This window comes from Sorghum bicolor, chromosome 10, assembly GCF_000003195.3.
Source record: "Sorghum bicolor cultivar BTx623 chromosome 10, Sorghum_bicolor_NCBIv3, whole genome shotgun sequence".
NCBI classification, from domain to species: domain Eukaryota; kingdom Viridiplantae; phylum Streptophyta; class Magnoliopsida; order Poales; family Poaceae; genus Sorghum; species Sorghum bicolor.
Window position 1 is genome coordinate 57,388,370 of NC_012879.2, and position 21,863 is coordinate 57,410,232.

Genomic DNA, 21,863 nt, shown 5'->3' on the forward strand with positions numbered 1-21,863 from the left:
CCACCCAGACCTCATGCTGGACTCGCCGGTCTGCCCAATGGCACACATCTCGTTCGCGTGCTCGCCCTAGCCACTTTGCTCTCTTTCCTCGCACACCACCACTGCAGCCACACAGCCCTCGTCGTCGCCTGCCGCAGTGGCCGCCCTGCCCTCGGCCCCGCCGTCCCGCCCGTTGCCCTGGCCTCGCCCCAGCCATCGCCTTGGCCTCGCCCCCGCCGTCGCTCTCGTTCAGATCAGGTCCGTGGAGATTTTGGAGTCCGTCTTACGGCTCTGCAGCTTCGACGCCACTGGCAGTGGTGCCAGCAACATCTCTGTAAGCCTTCTCTTTTATATGGAGTTATTAATATGCATTACTTTATTTCAGTAACAAGCATCAGACATCAGAGTATGTGTTTCCCACTAGCAAATGGAAGAAAAGAGGGGAAATGGGACCAATGCGATTCACCTAGGAACTATTCCTGATTGCCAGAGTTATTTTGCCTTTAAAGTTTTACAGATTGTAATCAGTGTTGTGATACACCATCGTTTCAACAGTTGAAACAATTTTTGCTGGGTAGCCAAATGATTTGCCTGCTTGAACATGTTCAAGTTGTTGATTAATCCGTATCCTCACCCCAATTATAAGTTATATAACTTCAGAACGGTTATGCCAACTGTAGTTTGATCATTGCATTACAGATCATGGAGATAGCTAAATACTAATGACAATATCTGAGGCTGAGCTGCTATAGGCTGTTTACTTCTAAAGATGGCCGCAGCAGGCCGGCCCAGTCGAGTCTTCGAAATGAAAATAAAATTAAAAAAAGAAACAAAATACCATATAAGTGTTCGAACTTGAGACCTCAAGGTTCTAAGTCTGCAACACTACCATTGAGTATGCACATAAATTTTTATATATATGTTCAAAACGTTGTCTACTAATGCACTCCAATCTCATCAAGTTCTGTTAGTTTTAAAATTTGTTGCAATCTTTGTTATACACAAATGTAATATATATATTTACATATTTTGGCATGTAAGGAAAAAATATGCAACATGTCTATGATGAGATTGGAGTAAAATGAAATATATATATTTACATATTTTGGCATTTTGAAGGTGGCTGTGCAAGGTGGCTGAGGAAGGGAGGTCATGCTTTACTGATCAGAAATGCAGTGCCAATCCGCTGGCTCTTCAGAACATTAATTGTGAACAAGCTGATCAAGACTGAGTGAGAAAATAGTGTTTCCCTGTTAGGAATTTGGTAGTGAGAAATGAGATGAAATGATAGATGCCAGAGTTCTCGTTACCAATATACTGTGTCACACATTGAGCCTTTATTAGTGCTTAATCTGTAAGTTTTTGTTTGTGAAAGTGCGGGCGGGCGCACGCCTAATTCCTGCTTGAGTGTTTTGTACTGTACATACCGGAACTGAATGTGTATGGTGTTACTCTTGTAGCAGAGCACGGTTTTCATAAGTTATCCAATTCTGGGGTTGTCATAAAAAAATCAGGACAAAGCCTCGGGCTTTTTCTTGCAAAAACTAATGATAATTCATGAGCAATAAGCATGTTCTTTATTTCTTTTAACACAGACGACTGAACAGTAAACACAGATGAGTATTATGACAAGAATTGCAATTTTATCTAAGCTTCTCGAGGGAAAAAATCCAATATTTTCAGAATGAAGGAAATAAGTTAAAAACTGAGATTGAGAAAAGAACATCACATCCTTTTTTATTCCGATATTGTAAACGGTCACTCTCTCAACACGAAGTTTCTCTCATTACATGACCCATGTATTACAAGAGCTCTTCCCAGCACTCTGTCATTCTGTGGTTACACAACAGCTGAGCAATTTGGTCATGTACTTATGTCATTAGAGGCCCCGTCAACTCTATTTAAGCTCTGATCAGTGTCAGAAGTACCACTATGCTTCATTGTTCAAGGAACACCAAATCTTCCAATGAAAAATCCAAGCAATTTCAAATGCTTATAAGCCTGGAAGGTATCCCAGGAGCACCCACAAGTTCAGTAGCCGTTACAAAAGAGAACTGGTAGTGCTTCTAGGTGCCACAAGCATATAACTGGGAGCAATCCCACAGCAATTGAACAGATGCAAAAGTTCGCTATCATTGTCATCATCTTGGAACTTCTAAGTTCGCTATCATTGTCGTCATCTCTCGAGTTGTGAAAGCCATGTATACCATAGCATGACAAAGAACTAGCAAGACAGGAATCACCTTTCCATCATATATATATATAACCGATCTGATCAATGTGGGAGGAGATAAATATACAGATATAGGATCAACCTCTCCAACAAGGAAAGCAAGGTCCTGCGATGTTCCAGCTTTTGCAATCAGTAAGTGCCCAAGTGGTGATAAAGGAAATATGACATCTCTGAATTGCTTTCTGCCAGATATCCATCCTAGCTTGGATAAGTCTGCTCCAAATTAAAGCAAGGTCACCCTGATTCCAATCCACATATCCTTTTCTTCTTCAAGAATTAAGTAATTGATGAATCATATACATCATTATATAAAACGATGATACAGTACAGAATTAACTTGTATATGCACTTGTTGGCCATATATACTCAATCCATCCTAAATTGTAAGTCGTTTGACTTTTTTAATATCAAGTTTGACCACTCGTCTTATTCAAAGTTTTGTAAAAAATATCACTTTTTTTGTTGTGTATTGATTTATTAATAAAAGTTCTTTAAGAATGACTTAAATTTGACTATATTTGTACAAATTTTTTTGAATAAGACGAATGGTCAAACTTGGGGTAAAAAAAGTCAAACGACTTACAATTTGGGATGGAGGGAGTATTTTATATATTCCACCTAAAATCCAAACTAAAGCAAGCATTGACAAAAAAAAAATACATAAGACAGCGTTCTATTGCATACAGATCACAAGCTACCTAAAATCCGTCAATTTCATCATCCAAATCATCAATATCACTGACACTGGATGACCAACATACGAGATCACAAGCAATGAGCTATGCAGAATCGCATTTTGCAACTGTAGCAGTGCCATTGTCACCTAAAATCAGATTCTTTGTAAGTTCAATATTTTCTTTTACCTGAGACGGCAGGGCAAGGGAAGGACGTGAGGAGGACATCGCAGTACACGCCGGCGGGGTTGTCGATGACGGCGAGCCACTCGTCCTCGAAAACGATATCCGCAGAGGCGATGGCCACGGAGCGAGCGAATGCAGTCATGGCACGTGCCTCTTTCCAAGGCCGCCGCCGTGGCAGCTGTGACCGGCGTGTACGACGACGACCTGTTCGCGCCTGATGACATCGACGTGGCAGCGGCGGCGCCCGCGCACGTGCAGGGGCAGAGCACGGGTAGCCCCCGGAACGGCAGCTTGTCGGTCAGCTTCACCGCCAGCGATAGTGGCGCGGAGGGCAGCACAACTCCTGTGGTGGCTCCCAAGATGTAGGCTTTGTTTAGTTTGCAAAATTTTTTGTTTTTTGACTACTGTAGCATTTCGTTTTTATTTAACAAACATTATCCAATCATAGAGTAACTAGGCTCAAAAGATTCATCTCACAAATTACAGGTAAACTGTACAGTTAGTTTTTATTTTCGTCTATATTTAATGCTCCATGCATACGACCAAAAATTCGATGTGACAGGGAATCTTGAAAATTTTTGCCAACTAAACAAGGCAGTACTCCAGAGCCGGTGAAACCCAAAAAACATAAATTCATCGGCTCCTTGTGTATTTTATATGGAAAGAACAAATAGCTTAACTAAATAAACAAAGATATTGCTACAAATGCACTAGAAGGAGAGCCATGCCAAACAGGTCATCAATCGCATACAATTACAGTTAATTTTCTTTTCTTGGACCACTCTATTTTCTTAACCATCATCTATGTCTACAAACCATGCACCATACTGTGTCCAACTAAAAAAATGAGCGCTACCAGAGCAAGACTTGTGTCTGGATCATACACCCATGAAATCAAGCTCTTGGCACCATGTCACAAACTAATGGCTCGGTGCCTCCCTTGCCTTGACCGATTTGGAAAAGATGTAGAGCCAAAGAAACCACATGAAAAAAGCTACGTCTTGCATCAGGGGTTTGATTCCTTGAAAATGAGGAGGGATTATCATGCATGAATTCCTCTCAAACATGGCTGGTAATAAGGTTCTCTAGCCCATTCATTGTTCAAGGCGTTTGTTGTAGTTGACTATGTATTGCATTGTTCTCATCTGTTGTAGCTAGACAGACATGGAGGAGGCTAATAGCTATATAAATAAGAAAGCAAATGATATTTCGAGACAAGTTATATATATAACTATTACTCTGTAGCTGGCTACAAAATAACTTATTTTGTAGCCACTTTGAGTTACAATAATTACTATATTAATTTACAAGATTATAGTAACTCCTTACTAAGTGGTTTACTATAACATTTCGGTAAATATCCCCATGTGTTATAATAACCCAACTATCGTAAATATGTGTACATGTTATCGTAAATTAGTATATAAAATTATCGTAAATGGAGGTGGCTACAAAATAACTTATTTTGTAGCTAGCTGTTGAATATACTATATATATATATATATATATATATATATATATATATATATATATATATATATATATATATATATATATATAGAAACTAACCGGCCAAACCCCATGATTCACACTTTTGGAGAGGACTTATGAAAATCAAGGTTGAGGTGTTGGCTAAAGGCTACTTTGATATTAAAGGTAGGGCCAAAACGAGGTTTTGGGACGACACATGGGTAGGAGATAAGTCTCTAAAAGATAGGTATCCTGCCTTGTATAATATAGTGCGGGAACCTCACGAAATTGTATCAAAAGTGATGGCCACAAGCCATCTAAACATCTCTTTTAGAAGGGCTATGGTCGATAATAAACTTTTAGAATGGCTTAATCTGGTAGTATGGATCTCTAATGTAGGACTGGTGGATGACTCTGATATCTTCAAATAGAATTTAACCAAATTGGGATTATTTTTGTTTTGCTCTATGTATCACCATCTTATTTATACACATCCACCTTTTCTTGGTAAGAATATTTGAAAGATAAAAATTTCTCTAAAAATCAAAATCTTTCTTTGGTTCCTTCAAAGAGGTGTCTCATAACCAAGGACAACCTCGCGAGGAAAAATTGAAAAGGGAGTCAGAAACATATCAGGTGTAACAAGTCTTGGATATTCATCAAGCCTTTTCTGCTCCTCTGAATCTTCAGCTTCTACTTGTTCAAAAATAGGCTCTAGGTTGATTCCTTCAACTTGTGATGTAGAAGCAGGAGGGTCTGCTGCCGCCCTTAGGTGCGGCACTGCCGCCCTGCTGATTTCCAGCACGTGTGTGTTGCACATCCTTGTTGAGTACGTCAGCGGAAATTTGTGCAGCAACAGCTGGTGGATCCTCCTCTTCTGAGACTTGTCCTTCCAGTGGCCTAATGTCACCGATGGACATTTGCTTGATTGCCTTACAAGGTGGATCTTCCTTTCCTACAACACTTAGATCAACTTGCTCCACTTGAGAGCCATTAGATTCATCAAACGTCACATCTATCGACACTTCAACTCTACCTAGAGTTTTGTTGAAGACTCGATAGGCGTGCTCATTTGATCCATAGCCAAGAAGAAATCCTTCATCTACTTTAGGTGCAAACTTAGAGGTTTTGGGTCTTTTGTTTAGTATGAGGCATTTACACCCAAACACTCTAAAGTAGGACACCTTGGGTTTGTTACCGGTGAGAAGCTCATATGAAGTCTTCTTGAGTTTCTTGTGTAGATAGAGGCTATTGATAGCATGGCAAGCAGTGTTGATGGCCTCACACCAAAATATATCCGACGTCTTGTATTCATCAAGCATAGTTCTTGCCATGTCGATAAGTGTTCTATTCTTTCTCTCTACCACACCATTTTGTTGTGGGGTGTACGCGGTTGAGAATTCATGCTTGATGCCTTCATCATCAAGAAACTCTTCAACTTGAGTGTTTTTGAATTCGGTCCCATTGTCACTTCTTACTTTCTTGCTTGGAAGACCAAATTCCTTTTGTGCTCGTCTGACAAAGGTTTTCACCTTGTCTTGTACCTGGCACTTATCATAGACAAAGAACACCCAAGTGAAACGTGAATAATCATCAACAATTACTAATCCATATTTGTTACCCCCAAAGCTTAGGTAGGTGACCGGTCCAAAGAGATCCATGTGTATCAACTCCAAGGGTTGAGTGGTGGTCATTATGCTCTTTGGTGGGTGAGGTACACCTACTTGTTTTCCGGCCTGGCAAGCGCTACATATCCTATCTTTTTCAAAACTAACATTTGTTAGTCCAAGGATGTGGTTGTCTTTCAAGAGTTTGGCCAAATTCCTCATCCCAACATGAGCTAGTTGGCGATGCTATAGCCAACCCATGCTGGATTTTGCCACTAAACAGGTCTCAATCTTGGTTTCACTCTTGCTGAAGTCAACAAGGTAAAGTTTATTTTTCAACCGACCCGTAAAGACAATAGAGGCATCCTCCCTCTTGAAGACTTCCACACCTTTATCCGTAAAGAGACAATTGTATCCCATTTCACATAGTTGAGAAACGGACAGCAAATTGTAACTCAACGAATCAACATGTAAGACATTTGAAATAGAATGATCAAGTGATATAGCTACTTTACCAAGACCTATCACTTCCCCTTTTGAGTTATCACCAAAAACAATGTTGTCATTGGAATTTGTTGTTGGGGAATATGATGAAAACATACTCCTTTCTCCGGTCAAGTTATTTGTACAGCCGCTATCAAGCACCCAACTTGATCCACCGGAGAAGTATGCCTGCAAAACAAGTTTAGTTGCTAGTTTTAGGTCCCCAATCATTCTTGGGGCCTCTCATGTTAGTCACAAGAATCTTAGGAACCCAAATAGAGGTGTGAAGATAAATATTTCTGTCCTTGCCAATATACTTGGCAATCACTTCCCCTTTGCTGTTGTTTTTCAACACAAAACTAGAGTTCAAGCTTTGTCGAAATATTTGTGCCTTGGGTTGATACTTAAGCTTGCTTGGTGTGCCCCAGATTGAATCTCTTGGCTTCAGAATCTTTTTCTCCTGCTGGGACATATGCTTCTTGGACTTGTTACTAGCATAGGAGGTATGCCTTCCCTTTTCTGTGGGGAGCGGCACTGCCGCCCTTCACAGCGGCACTGCCGCCCTTGGCTGGTAGTGCTGCTTGGGGCAACCATGGTGTCACCTTCTGTGCAGGCTGTTCTGTACCCATTTTTCCTTTGCTAGTAAATTTCACACACTCATATCCATTTATTACCTTTCTTCCATTTGTCTTGGCTCCTTTCTTTAGACCAAGTCCATCCTTTATATAGGGATGTCTTCCATCCTTGTATTGTGCTTTCTTTGATGAATTTTCCTTGTCACTACTAACCTTGTTGCACTTCTCACTAATCACAACATTTAATCTTGAGATCTCTTTTCTCATTTCACATATGTTCATAAGGTTAGCAACATGAGTATTTTTGTCAATGTTGTGGCAAGTTTCACATTTTAGACTAGTGGAGGAATTAGAGGTGCCATTTGTATTAGAGGGCTGTGAGTTGCTCTCCAAAAGAAGATAATATTGCTTCTCAAGTTTGTTGTGCTTTTCCTTTAAGACACAATACTTATCGTTGAGTGCAATATTTGCCTTCTTTGTGAGAGCATGTTCTCTTTGTTCCTCGGTCAAGACCTTGGTCAATGAGTCCACCTCACTTCTCTCCAACACAAGAGCTTCCTTACAAGCAATGTACATATTTTCTTGCTCAAGTAAATCATCATCTCTTGTTGCTAGCTCAGCACGCACACTCTCTAAATCCTCCAATAGTTTAGTGATGAATATTTTGGTCTTAGGATCTAACTTTCTTGTTATTTGAACGAACTCATCATTGTCACTAAGATCATCATCACTAGAGCTTTCACTAAGTTCACTACTTGATTTATCACTAGGAATTGGAGAGGATTTGGATTTATTTTTTACCTTCTCACCCTTTGCCATGAGACAAATGTGAGGGGAGATATGATCATCGTCATCAGACATGTTGGAGAAGAGCTTCGGTGTTGAAGATGATCCTTGAATCGCCAAGGTTGCAACTTTCATATCCTCATCACTTGACTCTTTGAATCCCACTCATGTCCAATGTGTGCTTCTCCCAATTGCTTATTTTTCTTCTTGTATTCATGCTTGCCTTCTCTCGTGTTGTCCCTCTTGTAGTTATCCTCCTTTTTCTCATAAGGACACTTGGCAACAAAGTGATCGGTGCTGCCACAATTATAGCAAGTTCTCTTTTTCTTGTTTGGAAATTTTCTTTGGACAACTTTATATCCATTTTTGCTTCAGCCCCTTGTGATACTTCCTTATAAATAAAGCCATGTCATCAATTTTCTTGAAATCAGCCCCTTGTGTTTCTTCTTCTTCACTTGAAGATGAGCTTGTGTCCTCTCTTGTTTGCATTTGTTTTGGTTCCTTGGATTAACTAACTGATGCTTGCTTGCTGTCCTTGATCTTGTTTGAGCTTCCTTTCTTGCTTGATTTGTTGGCTTTAAGAGCAACTTCTTTAATCTTCATGCCATCTAGTTTTGCTTGCAGCTCACCGAGCTTCCTTCTTTCATTTGCTTCTTCTCTTTGCATGTCAAAAGTCAACAATCTTCCAAGCACATCATTTGGTGTGAAGTGCTCAAACTTTTTCTTATCCATAATCAAGGTGACTACGGTCTCATTTCTTGGTGAGTATGCTTCCAACATGATTTTCACCACCTTGTGATCATCAAGCTCTTCACAACCACACCCTCTAATTTTACCAACCAAGGTCATCAATCTATCAAACATCTCTTGAGGACCTTCTCCATCAATTATCACAAACCTATTTAGCTTAGCCATCAATAGGTCAATTTTGGCTCTTCTCACTTTGTCTACACCTTCATGTGCAAGATGCAAGGTTTCCCAAATCTGTTTTGCCACATCAACATTCATCACTCTATTGTACTCATTTCCATCTAGAGCACTAAGGAGAATGCTTGTGGCTTGTCCGTTGAGGTGGACAGCAGCTAGCTCTTCATTTGTTGGCTCTTCAGGGTTCTCCGGTGCTTGAAATCCACTACACACAATTTCTCAAAGACCGGGGTGAAGACCGATAAGATAAGCCTTCATCAAGTGCTTCCACTTGGCAAAGTTTGTCCCATCGAAATGAGGCAACTTCCCGGCGGGCACGTTAATGAAAGACTTGCGGTCACGATTAGTCAAGTAAGAATAATTAAAGGATACGGCTGAATATTTCTTCTTGTTGTTGCTCTCCTTGTCTTTGTTTGCCTTTTTCTTGTTCTTCTCTTGTTCCTTGGAAACGTGATACGATGCATCATCATCACCATCTTCCGAGCTACTAGATAGCTCACTAGAAGAAGCATCATATGTCTTTCTTTCTTCTTGTTTTGTTCTTGCAGCCCTTCTTTTTGCTCTTTCTTCGCGTATGCGCTTTCTTTCTTCTTTTCTCTTCAGCTTCTCATCATGCTTTTGTTGTTCTTCTTTTGCTTTTCTCCTTGCTTCTCTTCTCGCTCTTCTTTCTTTCTTTCCGCATCGGTGGTCTTGTCATCTTTGAGGGTGGCATTGCTTGCTGTGGATAGTGACATCTCACTACCGCTGCTTGCATATCCTCGACAAGCACATCATCATCCTTTGGCTCTCGGGCGGATCTTAAACCTCTTCCAACTTCCATACTTCACGCGGTGAAGCGTATCTGAAGTAACGAGGCTTTGATACCACTTGTAGGATCTCCTGGAAGTTAAAGAGGGGGTGAATAGGCCTGTAAAAATTTAACTCAAAACTCTGTTAGAACAGAGGGCGGCACTACCGGCCTTCCAGGGCGGCACTGCCGACCTTCAAATAAAGTACCGAAGAAGGTAAACTTTGCAGGAAGTTAACTTAGATAGTGAAGAACACAATCCTGCAAAACAAGGATAAAATCCAGTACGAAGATTGAATACCACAGAAAAGTCTCTCAAGACTAGATCGGGCCACCAAACCCTAGAAGAGTAAAACTTGAGATATAATCTGCAAGAAGCACACAAGACTCAGAGATTTATCCCATGGTTCAGCTCACCACAAAGGCTTGCCTAGGTCCACGTTGTTGAGGAAGCCACAAAAGGCTTAGGCTTGCCACAAAGGCTTGCCTTACCCTCGTTCTCAAGCCAAGAGTGTGAACTCTTGAAGTGAGGGGTGATTTCTTAGCTGCAAAACAAATTTACAAACCTCCCAAGGCTGCCACACAAGAGGGCAAGCTCATGGGCGACGCCTAGCCGGCTAGGAGCAAGCTCCAAGAGTAACAAACCCTAGAACCGCCGACCAAACATGAACCAAATGCTCTTAGACTTTGGGAAGCAGTGGATCTACTCTCCAATCGAGTTTTGCTGCCTTTTCTCTCAAGGATTGACGGTTGGAATCAAAGATTGCTTGAGGGATGGAGAGCAACAATGGAGGAGAGAGAGAGAGCTCTGGTCTGTCTGAGCAAGAGATAAGTCGTCTAAGGTCCGTGATGACCGTTGTGAGGAGCGTCCAGAGGTATAGACCTCCCCTGGGTCCCAACGGTCAGAAGAGGGCGGCACTGCCGCCCTGGCCAGAGCAGGTCAAGAAAGAAACTGTTTTGCGTGCTGCTTTGGCTAAGAAAGAGAATGTTGTTTTGTGAAGATGAGCATCTGGTTGCACAGTTGACCAACAATTCTAGAATTCTTCTTTATAGTACGACTTTTCCTAAACTCAAATAAAGAAAATAAAACGAAGTAACACGTCCTTGAGTTTGGATCAGCTCAAACATGTTTTCAGAATACCAGCAACCTGTACATCATTTCCATAGTTTGATCCCCTGCTCATTAACTCGATAAAACTTGTTAGTCCTCTAATTTTGTTGTCATTAACATCAAAACCCACAATAGGGCTTGATTGCACTTACACAATGGCGCCCATGTCGGCCTCACCCGTCAACTCTCTAAGAATGAAATTTTGAGATGCAACTACTATTGTATATGAGTGACGAACAACATAGCCTTAGTTCAGCCTCTTGCTCTTTGCCCATGAGAAAGGAAAGAAAAGAGATAGAAAAGAGTGAGATTAGATATGAGATCTTGCAATAGATCAAAAGAATTTGTCCCTGAAGTTGTGAAGCTTCAGATCCACATCCTTGGCGCCTCTAATCTGAGTTCTACCATTATTTAGTGAAGTCTTTCCACTCCCTAAGTAGCACCTTTAAACTTTATTGTTGTTGTCCAAGATATGTTGTATGTTGATATATGGTTGCCTCTAGTGCTATCTAGAGATGAGTGGAAGAAAACTTTTAGCTAGCTTGTCCCGTGGTTTTTATCCTGATTTAGGTGTTTTTCTTGTTTATGGGATTTTTGGTTGCAACTACAGAAGTGATCTACTGCAACTAGTTATGTCATGGAAGTAATCTGCCGCAACTAGTTATGTCAAAACATAATTAGACATAACTAGTTGCAACAGATCACTTCCAACTGTACTAGCAAGGGTTGATGTGATAACAATTAACAACTGATAGGGACTAGTTGTGCCTACTGCTATTTTGTCCATATTGTGTGATGAATATTTTCTTCAATGAATAGGTGAGAACCCTAGACTAATTTCATAATGGGATGAAATTAAACATTGTTGTTTTTGCTAGCAAGTATGTTAGTATGGTTATCCAACATATTTTTAGCCGAATATTAACCAAGGTGACACTCTCGTCATACCTGTACACACAAGCATCGCCTGCTGTTTGTCTGCGTGGGCCATGGACCAGATAGACAAGCGACGGCGTGCATTCCTTTGGGCCGGGACCTCAACCGTAGTAGCTGGGAAGTGCAAAGTGGCTTGGCCAATCGTGTGCAGGCCAAAACATTTGGGAGGCCTAGGTGTCTTGGACCTCAGATTCTTCGGTTTTGCGCTACGCCTGCGTTGGGAGTGGCTGGCGAGGACATCTCCGCAGGCAACCTGGTTGAAGCTCCCGTGCAAGGTCGAGAAGGAGGTCGCAGCCATGGCATCCGCTAGTATGCGGGTAGCTGTTGGCGATGGGGCATCCACGCGTCTCTGGACTGATTCGTGGACTGTGGTCGGTCCTCTTTGCAGATACGCTCCTAACCTCTTCGCGGCCATCTCAGCGTCCGGGAAGAAAAAGTCAGTCCGGGACGGCCTCTTCTAGGATCGATGGATAAGGGATATCACAGGGGCGCCAACGGTGCAAGTGCTGTGCCAGTACCTTAGAGTCTGGAACATTCTGCGCGGCATTGTCCTGGAACCGCTACGGGAGGATCGCTTCATTGGAACACAGACGGCGCCTACTCGGCATCATCAGCCTACATGACCTTTTTTGCAGGCTCCACGTCGCTGCCGGGAGCTAAAGAGCTTTGGAAGACGAAGGCCCCAGCTCGTGTCAAGTTCTTCTTCTGGCTTGCGGTTCACCAAAGACTATGAACGGCCGATCGACGGAAAAGACATGGTTTGCAGGCTCATGATACTTGTGTACTCTGCGGACAAGAGGCTAAACACATGTGACCACCTACTAGCCGGCTGTGTACTGGCCAGAGAGATCTGGTTTGCAGTTCTTGTGCCCCTTGGCGTCTCTGCGCTAGTGCCGGTGCCGGACAGCCAACTCGTCGACTGGTGGCTGCGCAGCAGGCTAGCCCTTCAAGGTGATTTACGGCCGGCATTCGACTGCTTGGTGCTACTTGTCGTTTGGATCCTGTGGAAAGAGAGAAATGTCAGAACTTTCAACCAAGAAATCTGTAATGTCCAGCAACTTCTCTCAAAGCTCCTGTGTGAGGTGCAAGTTTGGGTGGCGGCCGGCTTCGTTTGCTTCTCTGTCTTGCCTCAGCTACTGTCGCTTTTGAACCCTGCTTTGTAATCTCTGTTTGTTGCACTCCAGTAGCTAGGTTGTTACTTGTTGTCTCGCTGGCTGCTCGCCGGCGTGCTTTGTTGTTTTCTCTATAAACGTTTTCCTTCTTAATGAAATACGGGTGAATGGCCTCATCGCGAAAAAAAGATATTATATACGCAAATCCCGTTAAGCTTTTGTGTAGTCCGTCTATATCATGACTTCATCATGGGTAGTCACGTGAGAGAACGTCTCCCGACAAAACCAGTCAATAATATAAAATCAGATTGAAGCGAATGTTTATCTTTTGTCTTTACAGTTTTGAGGTACTACTTTATTTTCTAGTGCCATGCATGATCGTGTCCAAGCGAAGTGATTTGGACGTGAGCATTTGTCAGTTTCCTAGCTGCCAGCTGCGCATGTGACGCCAACGGTAACGTACAAGAATTACGTATATTTAGGCCTTGTTTACTTCCAAAAAATTTTACAGATTCCCCGTCACATCGAATCTTTAGATGTATACCTAAAGTATTATATATAGACGAAAATAAAAACTAATTACACAGTTTGATCGAAATTGACGAGACGAATCTTTTGAGCCTAGTTAGTCCATGATTGGACAATATTTGTCAAATACAAACAAAATTGATACTATACACATTTTGCCAAAAATTTTGGAACTAAACAAGGCTATTTGAAATGTTTGATAAAAAGATGCTAATAATTTACGATGAAATGTACGTCAGTTAACGCATTGAAATCCTAACTCCTTTGATTTTCTATGGAAATTATACAGAGAATTTTCTTTTTGATTCAAATTATACTGATATTTCCATTATGTAAAAAAAAACAGAGATTTCTGCCGGCGGTTCCAACTTGCCTGATGGAGAGCCATGTGGCTTTAGGCCTTTTATTAGGCAGGTCTAGCTAGGTCGATGCCGGACTGACATTGGCTATTCTGAAAGTGATGGAAGCTTTGCTCGTCTAGCTAGGCCTTTTATAATACTTGCCAAATTTCATGAATCCGGCGTAATAAACTTGCTGGTGAGTGTGGAACACACATTGGGCCGGGGGAGAACTTTTTTTTGAATTTCGGGGGCGAACTTTTAATCTTGGGGGAAAAAAAAAGAGATGTGTTTGTGATCAGAGCAAGTAACTTATTGCTAGTTCTGGTTAGTTTTTGAAAAGCTGCTCGTCCCTTGGAGCTGGAGCAAGGAATCCTGACGATTGATGTACTGCTCATCATCAGCAGATCGATCAAAAGTCCACCGTCCATCCATGGCTACTCCTAGTACTGTGTATTTGTGTACCAGTGACAAGATCCTGAACAGTGTGCTGAAACGGAATAAAGGGGCACGATTTCGACACGTGAAGGCCTTCCTGCCCCTGCTCTGCCTCGTCAGTCATCATCCTTTTCGCCTTTCCTTGTCGCGTACCACTCGAATAAATCCATCCTCGACAATGCCAATGCATGATCGATCCATCATCATCGTCATCCTATTCAATTCTTCCATTCATTCCAATTCCATGGCTGCAAATCGCCCGCCGACCGTACGTCTCCTATAGTATCTATACCATTCCTTGCAAAAATATCTCCCTGTCTACGCCTTCCTTCCCTCCCTCCGACGCTGTTGACTGGCTAATGAGCCCCGTGAGTGACTGCGCAACATTATGCTCTGCCCTCTCCCGCGTTAGTTTCGCTAAAATTTAGAAATGTCATGAGAGAAGAATATTGTTTTTTTCTCGAATACGTAAAAGGGTTGTGTATCTTTATATTAAGAAGTGAAAAAGTTCGGTACACTCTGGGCTAGCCGGACACTCTAGGAATTACATTGAAGAAAAGGTGGAAGCTAGTTACCCCGACGCCGAACTCTATAAGTTTTTCGTACCTGCATTCGCCCCCGCTGTTCCGCCTCCGCCTTGATCATCATGACGAGCTCTGGAATTGTGGTTGCGATACGTCTGAAGCATCGCGTGTTGCGCTCGGGGCGTCGGACTCTCCGTCGCGGTCGCGCCGAGGCTGGCTGCCAACGTGACTGCGAATGCCACGCATCCATGCCAGCGTGAAGCACATGTTGGCGCCAACCGATCGATACGTAACCGGCCGGCGTTGCTGTCGCCGGGACACGCAACGGAGGAGCCTTGGACGCGTCGTAGGTACGTAGCTGGCTGCTGTGAATCGGAATCCTGATACGGCAGTCGCCCGTCGAGCTTTCGTCCATCTTCCTGACCTGTAATCCTTTCCTTTCCTGTTCCAGTGGGAGGAAGAGAGAGCCAGAGAGGGAGAGCAGAGAGAGTCCGGCTTGTCATCCTCTTGGTGCCCTGCCCACCTGGTCTGGCCACCACCTCCCCCACACACTCACAGCATCTTGCTTTTCCCTTCCGACGGTGGCACTCTTTCATCCGCCAGGCCAGGTGCCCAGGTCCTCCCAGGCTCCCATCACCCTCCAAGTTTGGCCGGCCGGCCGGCCGTGAGAAACCAAACCAAACCAAGCCCCCTTGCCGAACCCCCCCTGCCGCGCATTGCTCCAAGAACCCGCCCACCCGATGCGACCCGCCCCAAGATTCCGGCTCACGACGGCGCCAGGTGCTCTTGCTCCAGCGCCGACTCATCCGGCGGTGGAGGCCTGAATGAAGTGAGGCTCCGCCTCGTCGCCTCGGCTGCTCTGGGTTACGTAGGCCCATTCAATGGGCGCGCTCCGGGCGATGCTCCTCCGCCGCTTGGCGCTGCTCGCCGTGGCCGTGGCCGTGCCCACGGTCACGGCGGCGGCGGCGCCGCCCAGCGAGGTGGCCGTGGGCGCGCTCTTCACCTACGACTCCACCATTGGCCGCGCCGCGCGTCTCGCCATGGAGCTCGCCGTCGACGACGTCAACGCCGACCGCACCGTCCTCGCGGGCACACACCTCAGCTTGCTGTTCCAGGACACCAACTGCAGCGGCTTTCTTGGCACCATCGAAGGTTGGCCTCCTCTTCCTCCTCTTTGCTTCCCGTCTGGCTAGTCTTCTCGGCTGCTCATCTTAGTACGTACTATTAGTGATTGATTTCCAGTGCAAAGAAGATTAAACTTAGAATACCGATTTTGTTTTCTTATTCTTAATTTTGCCTTTTCTTTTTGTCTGGGAAAAAAAAAAAGAAGAGCAATGGTTTTGATTGGAGGTCAGCCGTGCAGAATAAATGTTTGTTTGCTAATCCGAGTGATCAGGGGCTGCTAAATTAGCCCGAACTGTTCTCTTTCCATTGGAATGATTCGACCTACAGTTCCAACTATTCACAAAAGTGAAGTGGTGACCACGAAGAAAAAATTCCAGCTTTAGCGCTAGCACCAAGCAAAAAGAGGGTAACCAAACAGAGTAACGTGTGAGTGCTCATTTCTGGACTTCTTTAGATGTTTGTTAAGAACCTTTACCCTCCGACAATTTAAGCATAATAAGCCTCCTTGATAGTTGATACATGATAGTGGTGGAGACGATGCCAGCAGAATCTGACTTGTGCATGTGTTCTAGGTGTGGCGGGCCTTGTAAAATATTGATCTGCAATCTTCACGCCCTTAAAGAAACAAAGTGGGAGCCATACTTGATTCAGAATGCTGCACGTTGATAGTTACTAATTAGTAATTATACAGTAATACTTATTAGTAGCCTTGCTTTGTTGCTTTTTATCCGTCCTCTTTTGCAGTATCGAGTCTTTTGGCACATGGAGGAAGAAAGTATGTTCGCTTCATCCATTTTTGTTTCTGAAAACTCATTCAATTCGCAGTTTAATTGAGTTACCACTGTTGGACTGTTTTTTTTTCTGTTTGAGAGTCCCTCTTGGATTAGGTAACCCATATTTCTAGGACCTAAGTGTTGACTGCCAAGAGACATTCCTTTCAGTGTATTATTATTGGTTGAGTGTCTTTATCTGTCTGAACTAAGGTCAAGGTGCCCTCTTGCTCATTATTTATACTTGCCAGTCCTCCCTTATTAGTCTAAATGCAATAATTGCCTGCCTCGTATCTCATGAGATGATTTGGTAATGTTTAAACTGGAAATGAAGAAAGCAACTGCTACTTGAAATTATGATGACGCTGTCCTTTCTTGAGAGTTTTGCTAACCATACTGTCCTGGTAATAGACGAGAAACAGACGAAAAGCATACCGGTACAGTGGTACCACAAATGGCACAACATATGAAATCTCTTGTGGTATTCTGTATGGTGCAAGAGACGTGCCTCAACAATTAAGGGGCATCTGAGCCTTCACTTTCTTCTCATGCCAGATTCCTTTTTCTTTCTTGTGTCATATATTGAAGACTGCTCCTCTTTCTGTGAAGCAACACTAGTTTTCCTGTTTTTGTCACATATAAGAAAGTTTGATTAACATGAGTCAAGTTTTAGGAAGTTAGATCGTATAAGCAGAATAAAAACATACAGAAGTGAAAACTTTGATTAATCAGCTGTACCTGCTGCTCACTTGGACTGATTCATGAAAATTTTACTTGATTTCAGCATTGCAGCTAATGGAAAGAAATGTGGTTGCTGTTATTGGCCCGCAATCCTCTGGGATAGGCCATGTCATCTCCCATGTTGTTAATGAGCTACATGTACCTCTTCTATCATTTGCGGCTACAGATCCAACTCTTTCTGCATCAGAGTATCCGTACTTCATCAGGACAACCATAAGTGACTACTTCCAAATGAATGCCGTTGCTAGCATTGTTGATTACTATCAGTGGAAAGAGGTGACTGCTATATTCGTTGATGATGATTATGGGCGAGGTGGTGTGTCCGCCCTTGGTGATGCGCTTGCAGCAAAGAGGGCAAGGATTTCATATAAAGCAGCCATTCCTCCAAATTCAAATACAGATGTGATCAACGATGTACTGTTTAAAGCAAATATGATGGAATCAAGGGTCATGGTTGTGCATGTCAATCCTGACACAGGGATGAGAATATTTTCTGTTGCTAACAAGCTCCAAATGATGGCCAGTGGCTATGTCTGGATAGTAACTGATTGGCTAGCTGCTGTCTTGGATTCCTCAATGCCTAGAGATCGTAAAGATATGAGTCATCTTCAGGGACTAATTGTTCTTCGCCAGCACACTCCTGAATCTGATGCCAAGAAAAAGTTCATATCTAAATGGAATAATGCAGCTCGTAATAGAAGTATTACTTATGGCTTGAACTCTTATGGTTTTTATGCTTATGACTCAGTTTGGGCTGTTGCTCGTGGTATCGATCAATTTCTCAATAGTGGGCAGCAGATCAACTTTTCTCCAGATCCAATGTTGCATGATTCTAATGGCAGCACTTTGCATCTATCAACTCTCAAGATATTTGATGGTGGTGAGCAGATGCTACAGCAACTTCTGCTCACAAATTTTACAGGCCTAACTGGTCCAGTCCAATTTAATTCAGATCGCAATTTGGTACACCCAGCATATGACATCCTAAACCTCGGTGGTTCTGAATCCCGGTTGATTGGCTATTGGTCCAATTACTCAGGCCTCTCTGTTGCTCCTCCTGAAATTTTGTATCAGAAGCCACCAAATACTTCTTCACTTGTCCAGCGGCTCCACAATGTGGTTTGGCCCGGTGATTCCACCACTACTCCTAAGGGGTGGGTTTTCCCGAACAATGGCCAGCCTCTAAGGGTTGGTGTCCCAATCAAACCAAGCTTTAAGGAATTAGTGGCAGGTGGAAAGGGCCCTGATAATGTGACTGGTTATTGCATTGATATATTCAATGCAGCAGTTAAATTGCTTCCTTACCCAGTTCCATGCCAATTCATAACAGTTGGGGATGGCAGAAAGAATCCTAACTATGATGCCATTATTAATATGGTTGCCGCCAATGTATGTTCTCATTCTTTTTTCGTTGTATGTTACCATTTTGTTGTCAGTCCTCTGATTTGTTTTCATTTCATTTAGTCCCTTGATGCAGCTGTAGGCGACTTTGCTATTGTGAGAAACAGAACAAAGATTGCAGAATTCACACAGCCTTATATTGAGTCAGGGCTTGTGATAGTAGCACCAGTGAAACAAGCAACTTCAAGTGCCTGGGCTTTCCTTAAACCGTTCACGTTGGAGATGTGGTGTGTAACAGGTGCTCTTTTTATTTTTGTGGGGATAGTTGTTTGGATTCTTGAACATCGGAGTAATGAGGAGTTTCGAGGCTCTCCACGACGACAACTTATAACAATATTTTGGTATGCTTCTGGCTACATAGGAATGTATTTTATCCTGGGTTACCAAGTCGAAGCTTGGGTCGAAATTCATTATTTTATTGGTGATTTTTTTCTAATTGACTGACATTTCATTATTATATTTCAGGTTTAGCTTCTCAACAATGTTCTTTTCACACAGTAAGTCTGCTAGATCCATCACATGATATTATGCTTAATTCGTCCACGATCCTTTCCCTGTCTGGATGGAAACATCTTGATGAGAATCTCACTGCAGGACAGAACACTGTAAGTGCGCTAGGGCGGTTTGTGTTGATCATATGGTTGTTCGTTGTGCTGATCATCAACTCAAGTTATACTGCTAGCTTGACGTCAATCCTCACAGTCCAACAGCTCGCAACAGGAATAACTGGAATCGACAGTTTGGTTTCAAGTGGTTTACCTATTGGATATCAGGATGGAAAATTTACCAAAAATTACCTGATTGATGAGCTCAACATTCCTGAGTATCGATTGGTACCACTAAATACAATCCAGGAGTATGCTGATGCCCTTAAACGTGGACCAAAAGACGGCGGTGTTGCTGCAATTGTTGATGAGATGCCATATGTTGAGATCTTCCTGTCATACCACTGCAATTTCAGAATAGTAGGACAGGAGTTCACCAAGGAGGGATGGGGCTTTGTACGTTCCTCATTCTTATTTCAATTTTTTTCTGTATTTGTTCACCTTGTTTCGGTCACTCCTCCCATTTCATCTCATGGAAGCATAAATCCCTGTTTGATACAGTAATTGAAATAATTATTCTTCTCCATTGTTCTTTACAGGCATTCAAGAGAGACTCCCCCCTTGCTGCAGACTTGTCGACAGCCATCCTTCAACTCTCAGAGAGTGGCCAGCTTCAGAGAATACACGACGAGTGGTTCACAGGGCCTAGTTGCTCCTCTGATGACAGCGAAGTGGGAGCAACCAGGCTTGGCCTCGGAAGCTTTTGGGGCCTTTTCCTCGCGTGTGCCCTGATATGTCTCTTGGCTCTGGTAGTGTTTTTCATACGGATATGCTGGCAGTATAACAAGTACTCCAATTCTGAAGCCGCTGGTGAGCCCAGTGCAGCAGCAACAGCTGCAGCTGCTGCAGCAGCCGCAGATGTTGCTGCTGCTGCTGCTGCTGCCACTGATGCTGTGGAAAGACAGCGGAAGCCATCACGCCTTGGCAGCTTCAAAGAGATTATACAGTTTGTCGACAAGAAGGAGGAGGAAATTAAGAGAACGATGAAACGAAGATTAAGCGAGAAAGATAACCAAGCTGCAGGATCCTCAGATAAAGATAACCAAGCTGCAGGATCCTCAGATGCTCATGCAGTGGCTTCAGCATAGAGCATACTTTCCAACTTCAGTCCTTCAGAAGGCAAAGCATTGAAGCACATATACAGATAACATACTGAATTAGGTTCTCTCTCCTCAAAACATATATAGTATGATAATCTAACTAGCTTCAAACAAAAAGGATTTGTTGTTGCAGTAGGATGATCTACGAAACCATTTTTTATCAGGGTGATTAGAATTTCGTCTCAGATATACACGGTTTCTATACTAAACAATTGTCCATGGCAATTAAATTCTTTTTCAAGCTGTGCATAGTGTTTCTCTTTTCCATTTGCATCTCTAACAAACATATTTTTGAATGGGTTTTAAATGTCCAAAATGCCAAACAAGATCTAGAGAAGTTGTTGGAGAGCGGAGAGACATAAAGATTAAAGAACAGTTTTTCTTAGTATGTTATATTAAGTATAATCCATGAGAACTTTCTTGCCATATATGAGCAAAGGCATGCATGCATATCGCCTGATCAATCCATAGTAGACTGCTATGATCCGACATGAAAGTCTAAGAAGCAAATATAATTCAGAAGTATATGCCAATATGCTTGTTAAATGTTAGTTTTAAAATTTTCACTAATAAAGTGATCACTGTTAGAGATTAATAACTTGGTTGAGATCATATATAGTTGTTCCGAAACATCACCTCGATCATTCCTCCAAATCTTCAGCCAAGCAGGCATCTAGCAGTTGAATGTATATGTATAGTACAGAACATGAACAATGGAAACTGAAGTTGAACGTTCAAATTTTATACCTCTCGTATTTGCCTTTTTGTTGCTCTTGCTACATCCTGGCCGCTAGCGCCGGCACCGGCGCTCCTCGAACTCCATTCCCTGCAGCCCCCGCAGGCTTCCCGTTCCTCCATGGCTCATGGCCACAGCCCACACAGGAGGCAAGTTGCAGTTGCCATCTCCATCTCGCACATCACAGGAGTCGTCGGCTGGCGCAGGTCGTCGTCGTCTATCTTGCACTGCCACTAGCTAGGGCTCGCTCGGCAACCCCCCCTGGCCCCTGCAGGCTGCAGCTGCCATCGCCGAGTGACCGACCGAGCGGAGCCTCGCACCGTAGTGGGCCGTGGGCGTCATGTGAATTGTGATCGGGCGAGCGCCGGCGAATAACGCCTTGGGCCATCGCCCAGTGGATCTATCCACCAACAGGTAACAGTAACAGGCCAAGCCCAAGTCGGCAGTTCAACAGAAAAAACTTAGCACCAGAGCAGGCCGCACACAGCGGAGGAACTCGTGGGCTTTTGTCTTCAGCTTTGGGGGGGGGTCTTAGTAGGCCCAGCAGTTTTTTTTTCTTTAGGAAAGTAGACCGAAGGAGTCCGAGAGGCTGGTTGGGCCGTAGAAATAAAATAAGGAGGCCGGATTGCAGGGTTAATCAGCCTCACGGATGATTGGCCGATGGGCAGCCCAGTAGCTAGCGCTAGGAAGT

At 43.3% G+C, this 21,863-nt stretch overlaps 1 protein-coding gene and 1 long non-coding RNA gene across 5 annotated transcripts; both read left to right on the forward strand.

Moving 5' to 3' along the window:
* LOC110431278 lies at positions 1–1,489 on the forward strand. Its single transcript, XR_002448720.1, has 2 exons — positions 1–313; positions 1,099–1,489. It is a non-coding gene; the product is annotated as an uncharacterized LOC110431278 (long non-coding RNA).
* On the forward strand, positions 15,093–20,685 carry LOC8061620 (glutamate receptor 3.5). Of its 4 annotated transcripts, XM_021449194.1 has the most exons (7): positions 16,033–16,245; positions 16,392–16,594; positions 17,374–18,719; positions 18,795–19,072; positions 19,197–19,228; positions 19,326–19,732; positions 19,876–20,685. In XM_021449194.1, exons 2-7 carry the CDS (start codon positions 16,582–16,584, stop codon positions 20,422–20,424), a joined length of 2,625 nt encoding a protein of 874 aa, XP_021304869.1. In that variant the 5' UTR covers positions 16,033–16,245; positions 16,392–16,581; the 3' UTR covers positions 20,425–20,685. The 4 variants fall into 4 exon arrangements, with proteins under 4 accessions (XP_021304870.1, XP_021304867.1, XP_021304869.1 ...); XM_021449192.1 differs by lacking the exons at positions 16,033–16,245; positions 16,392–16,594 and adding an exon at positions 15,098–15,846; XM_021449193.1 differs by having other exon boundaries at positions 16,033–16,594.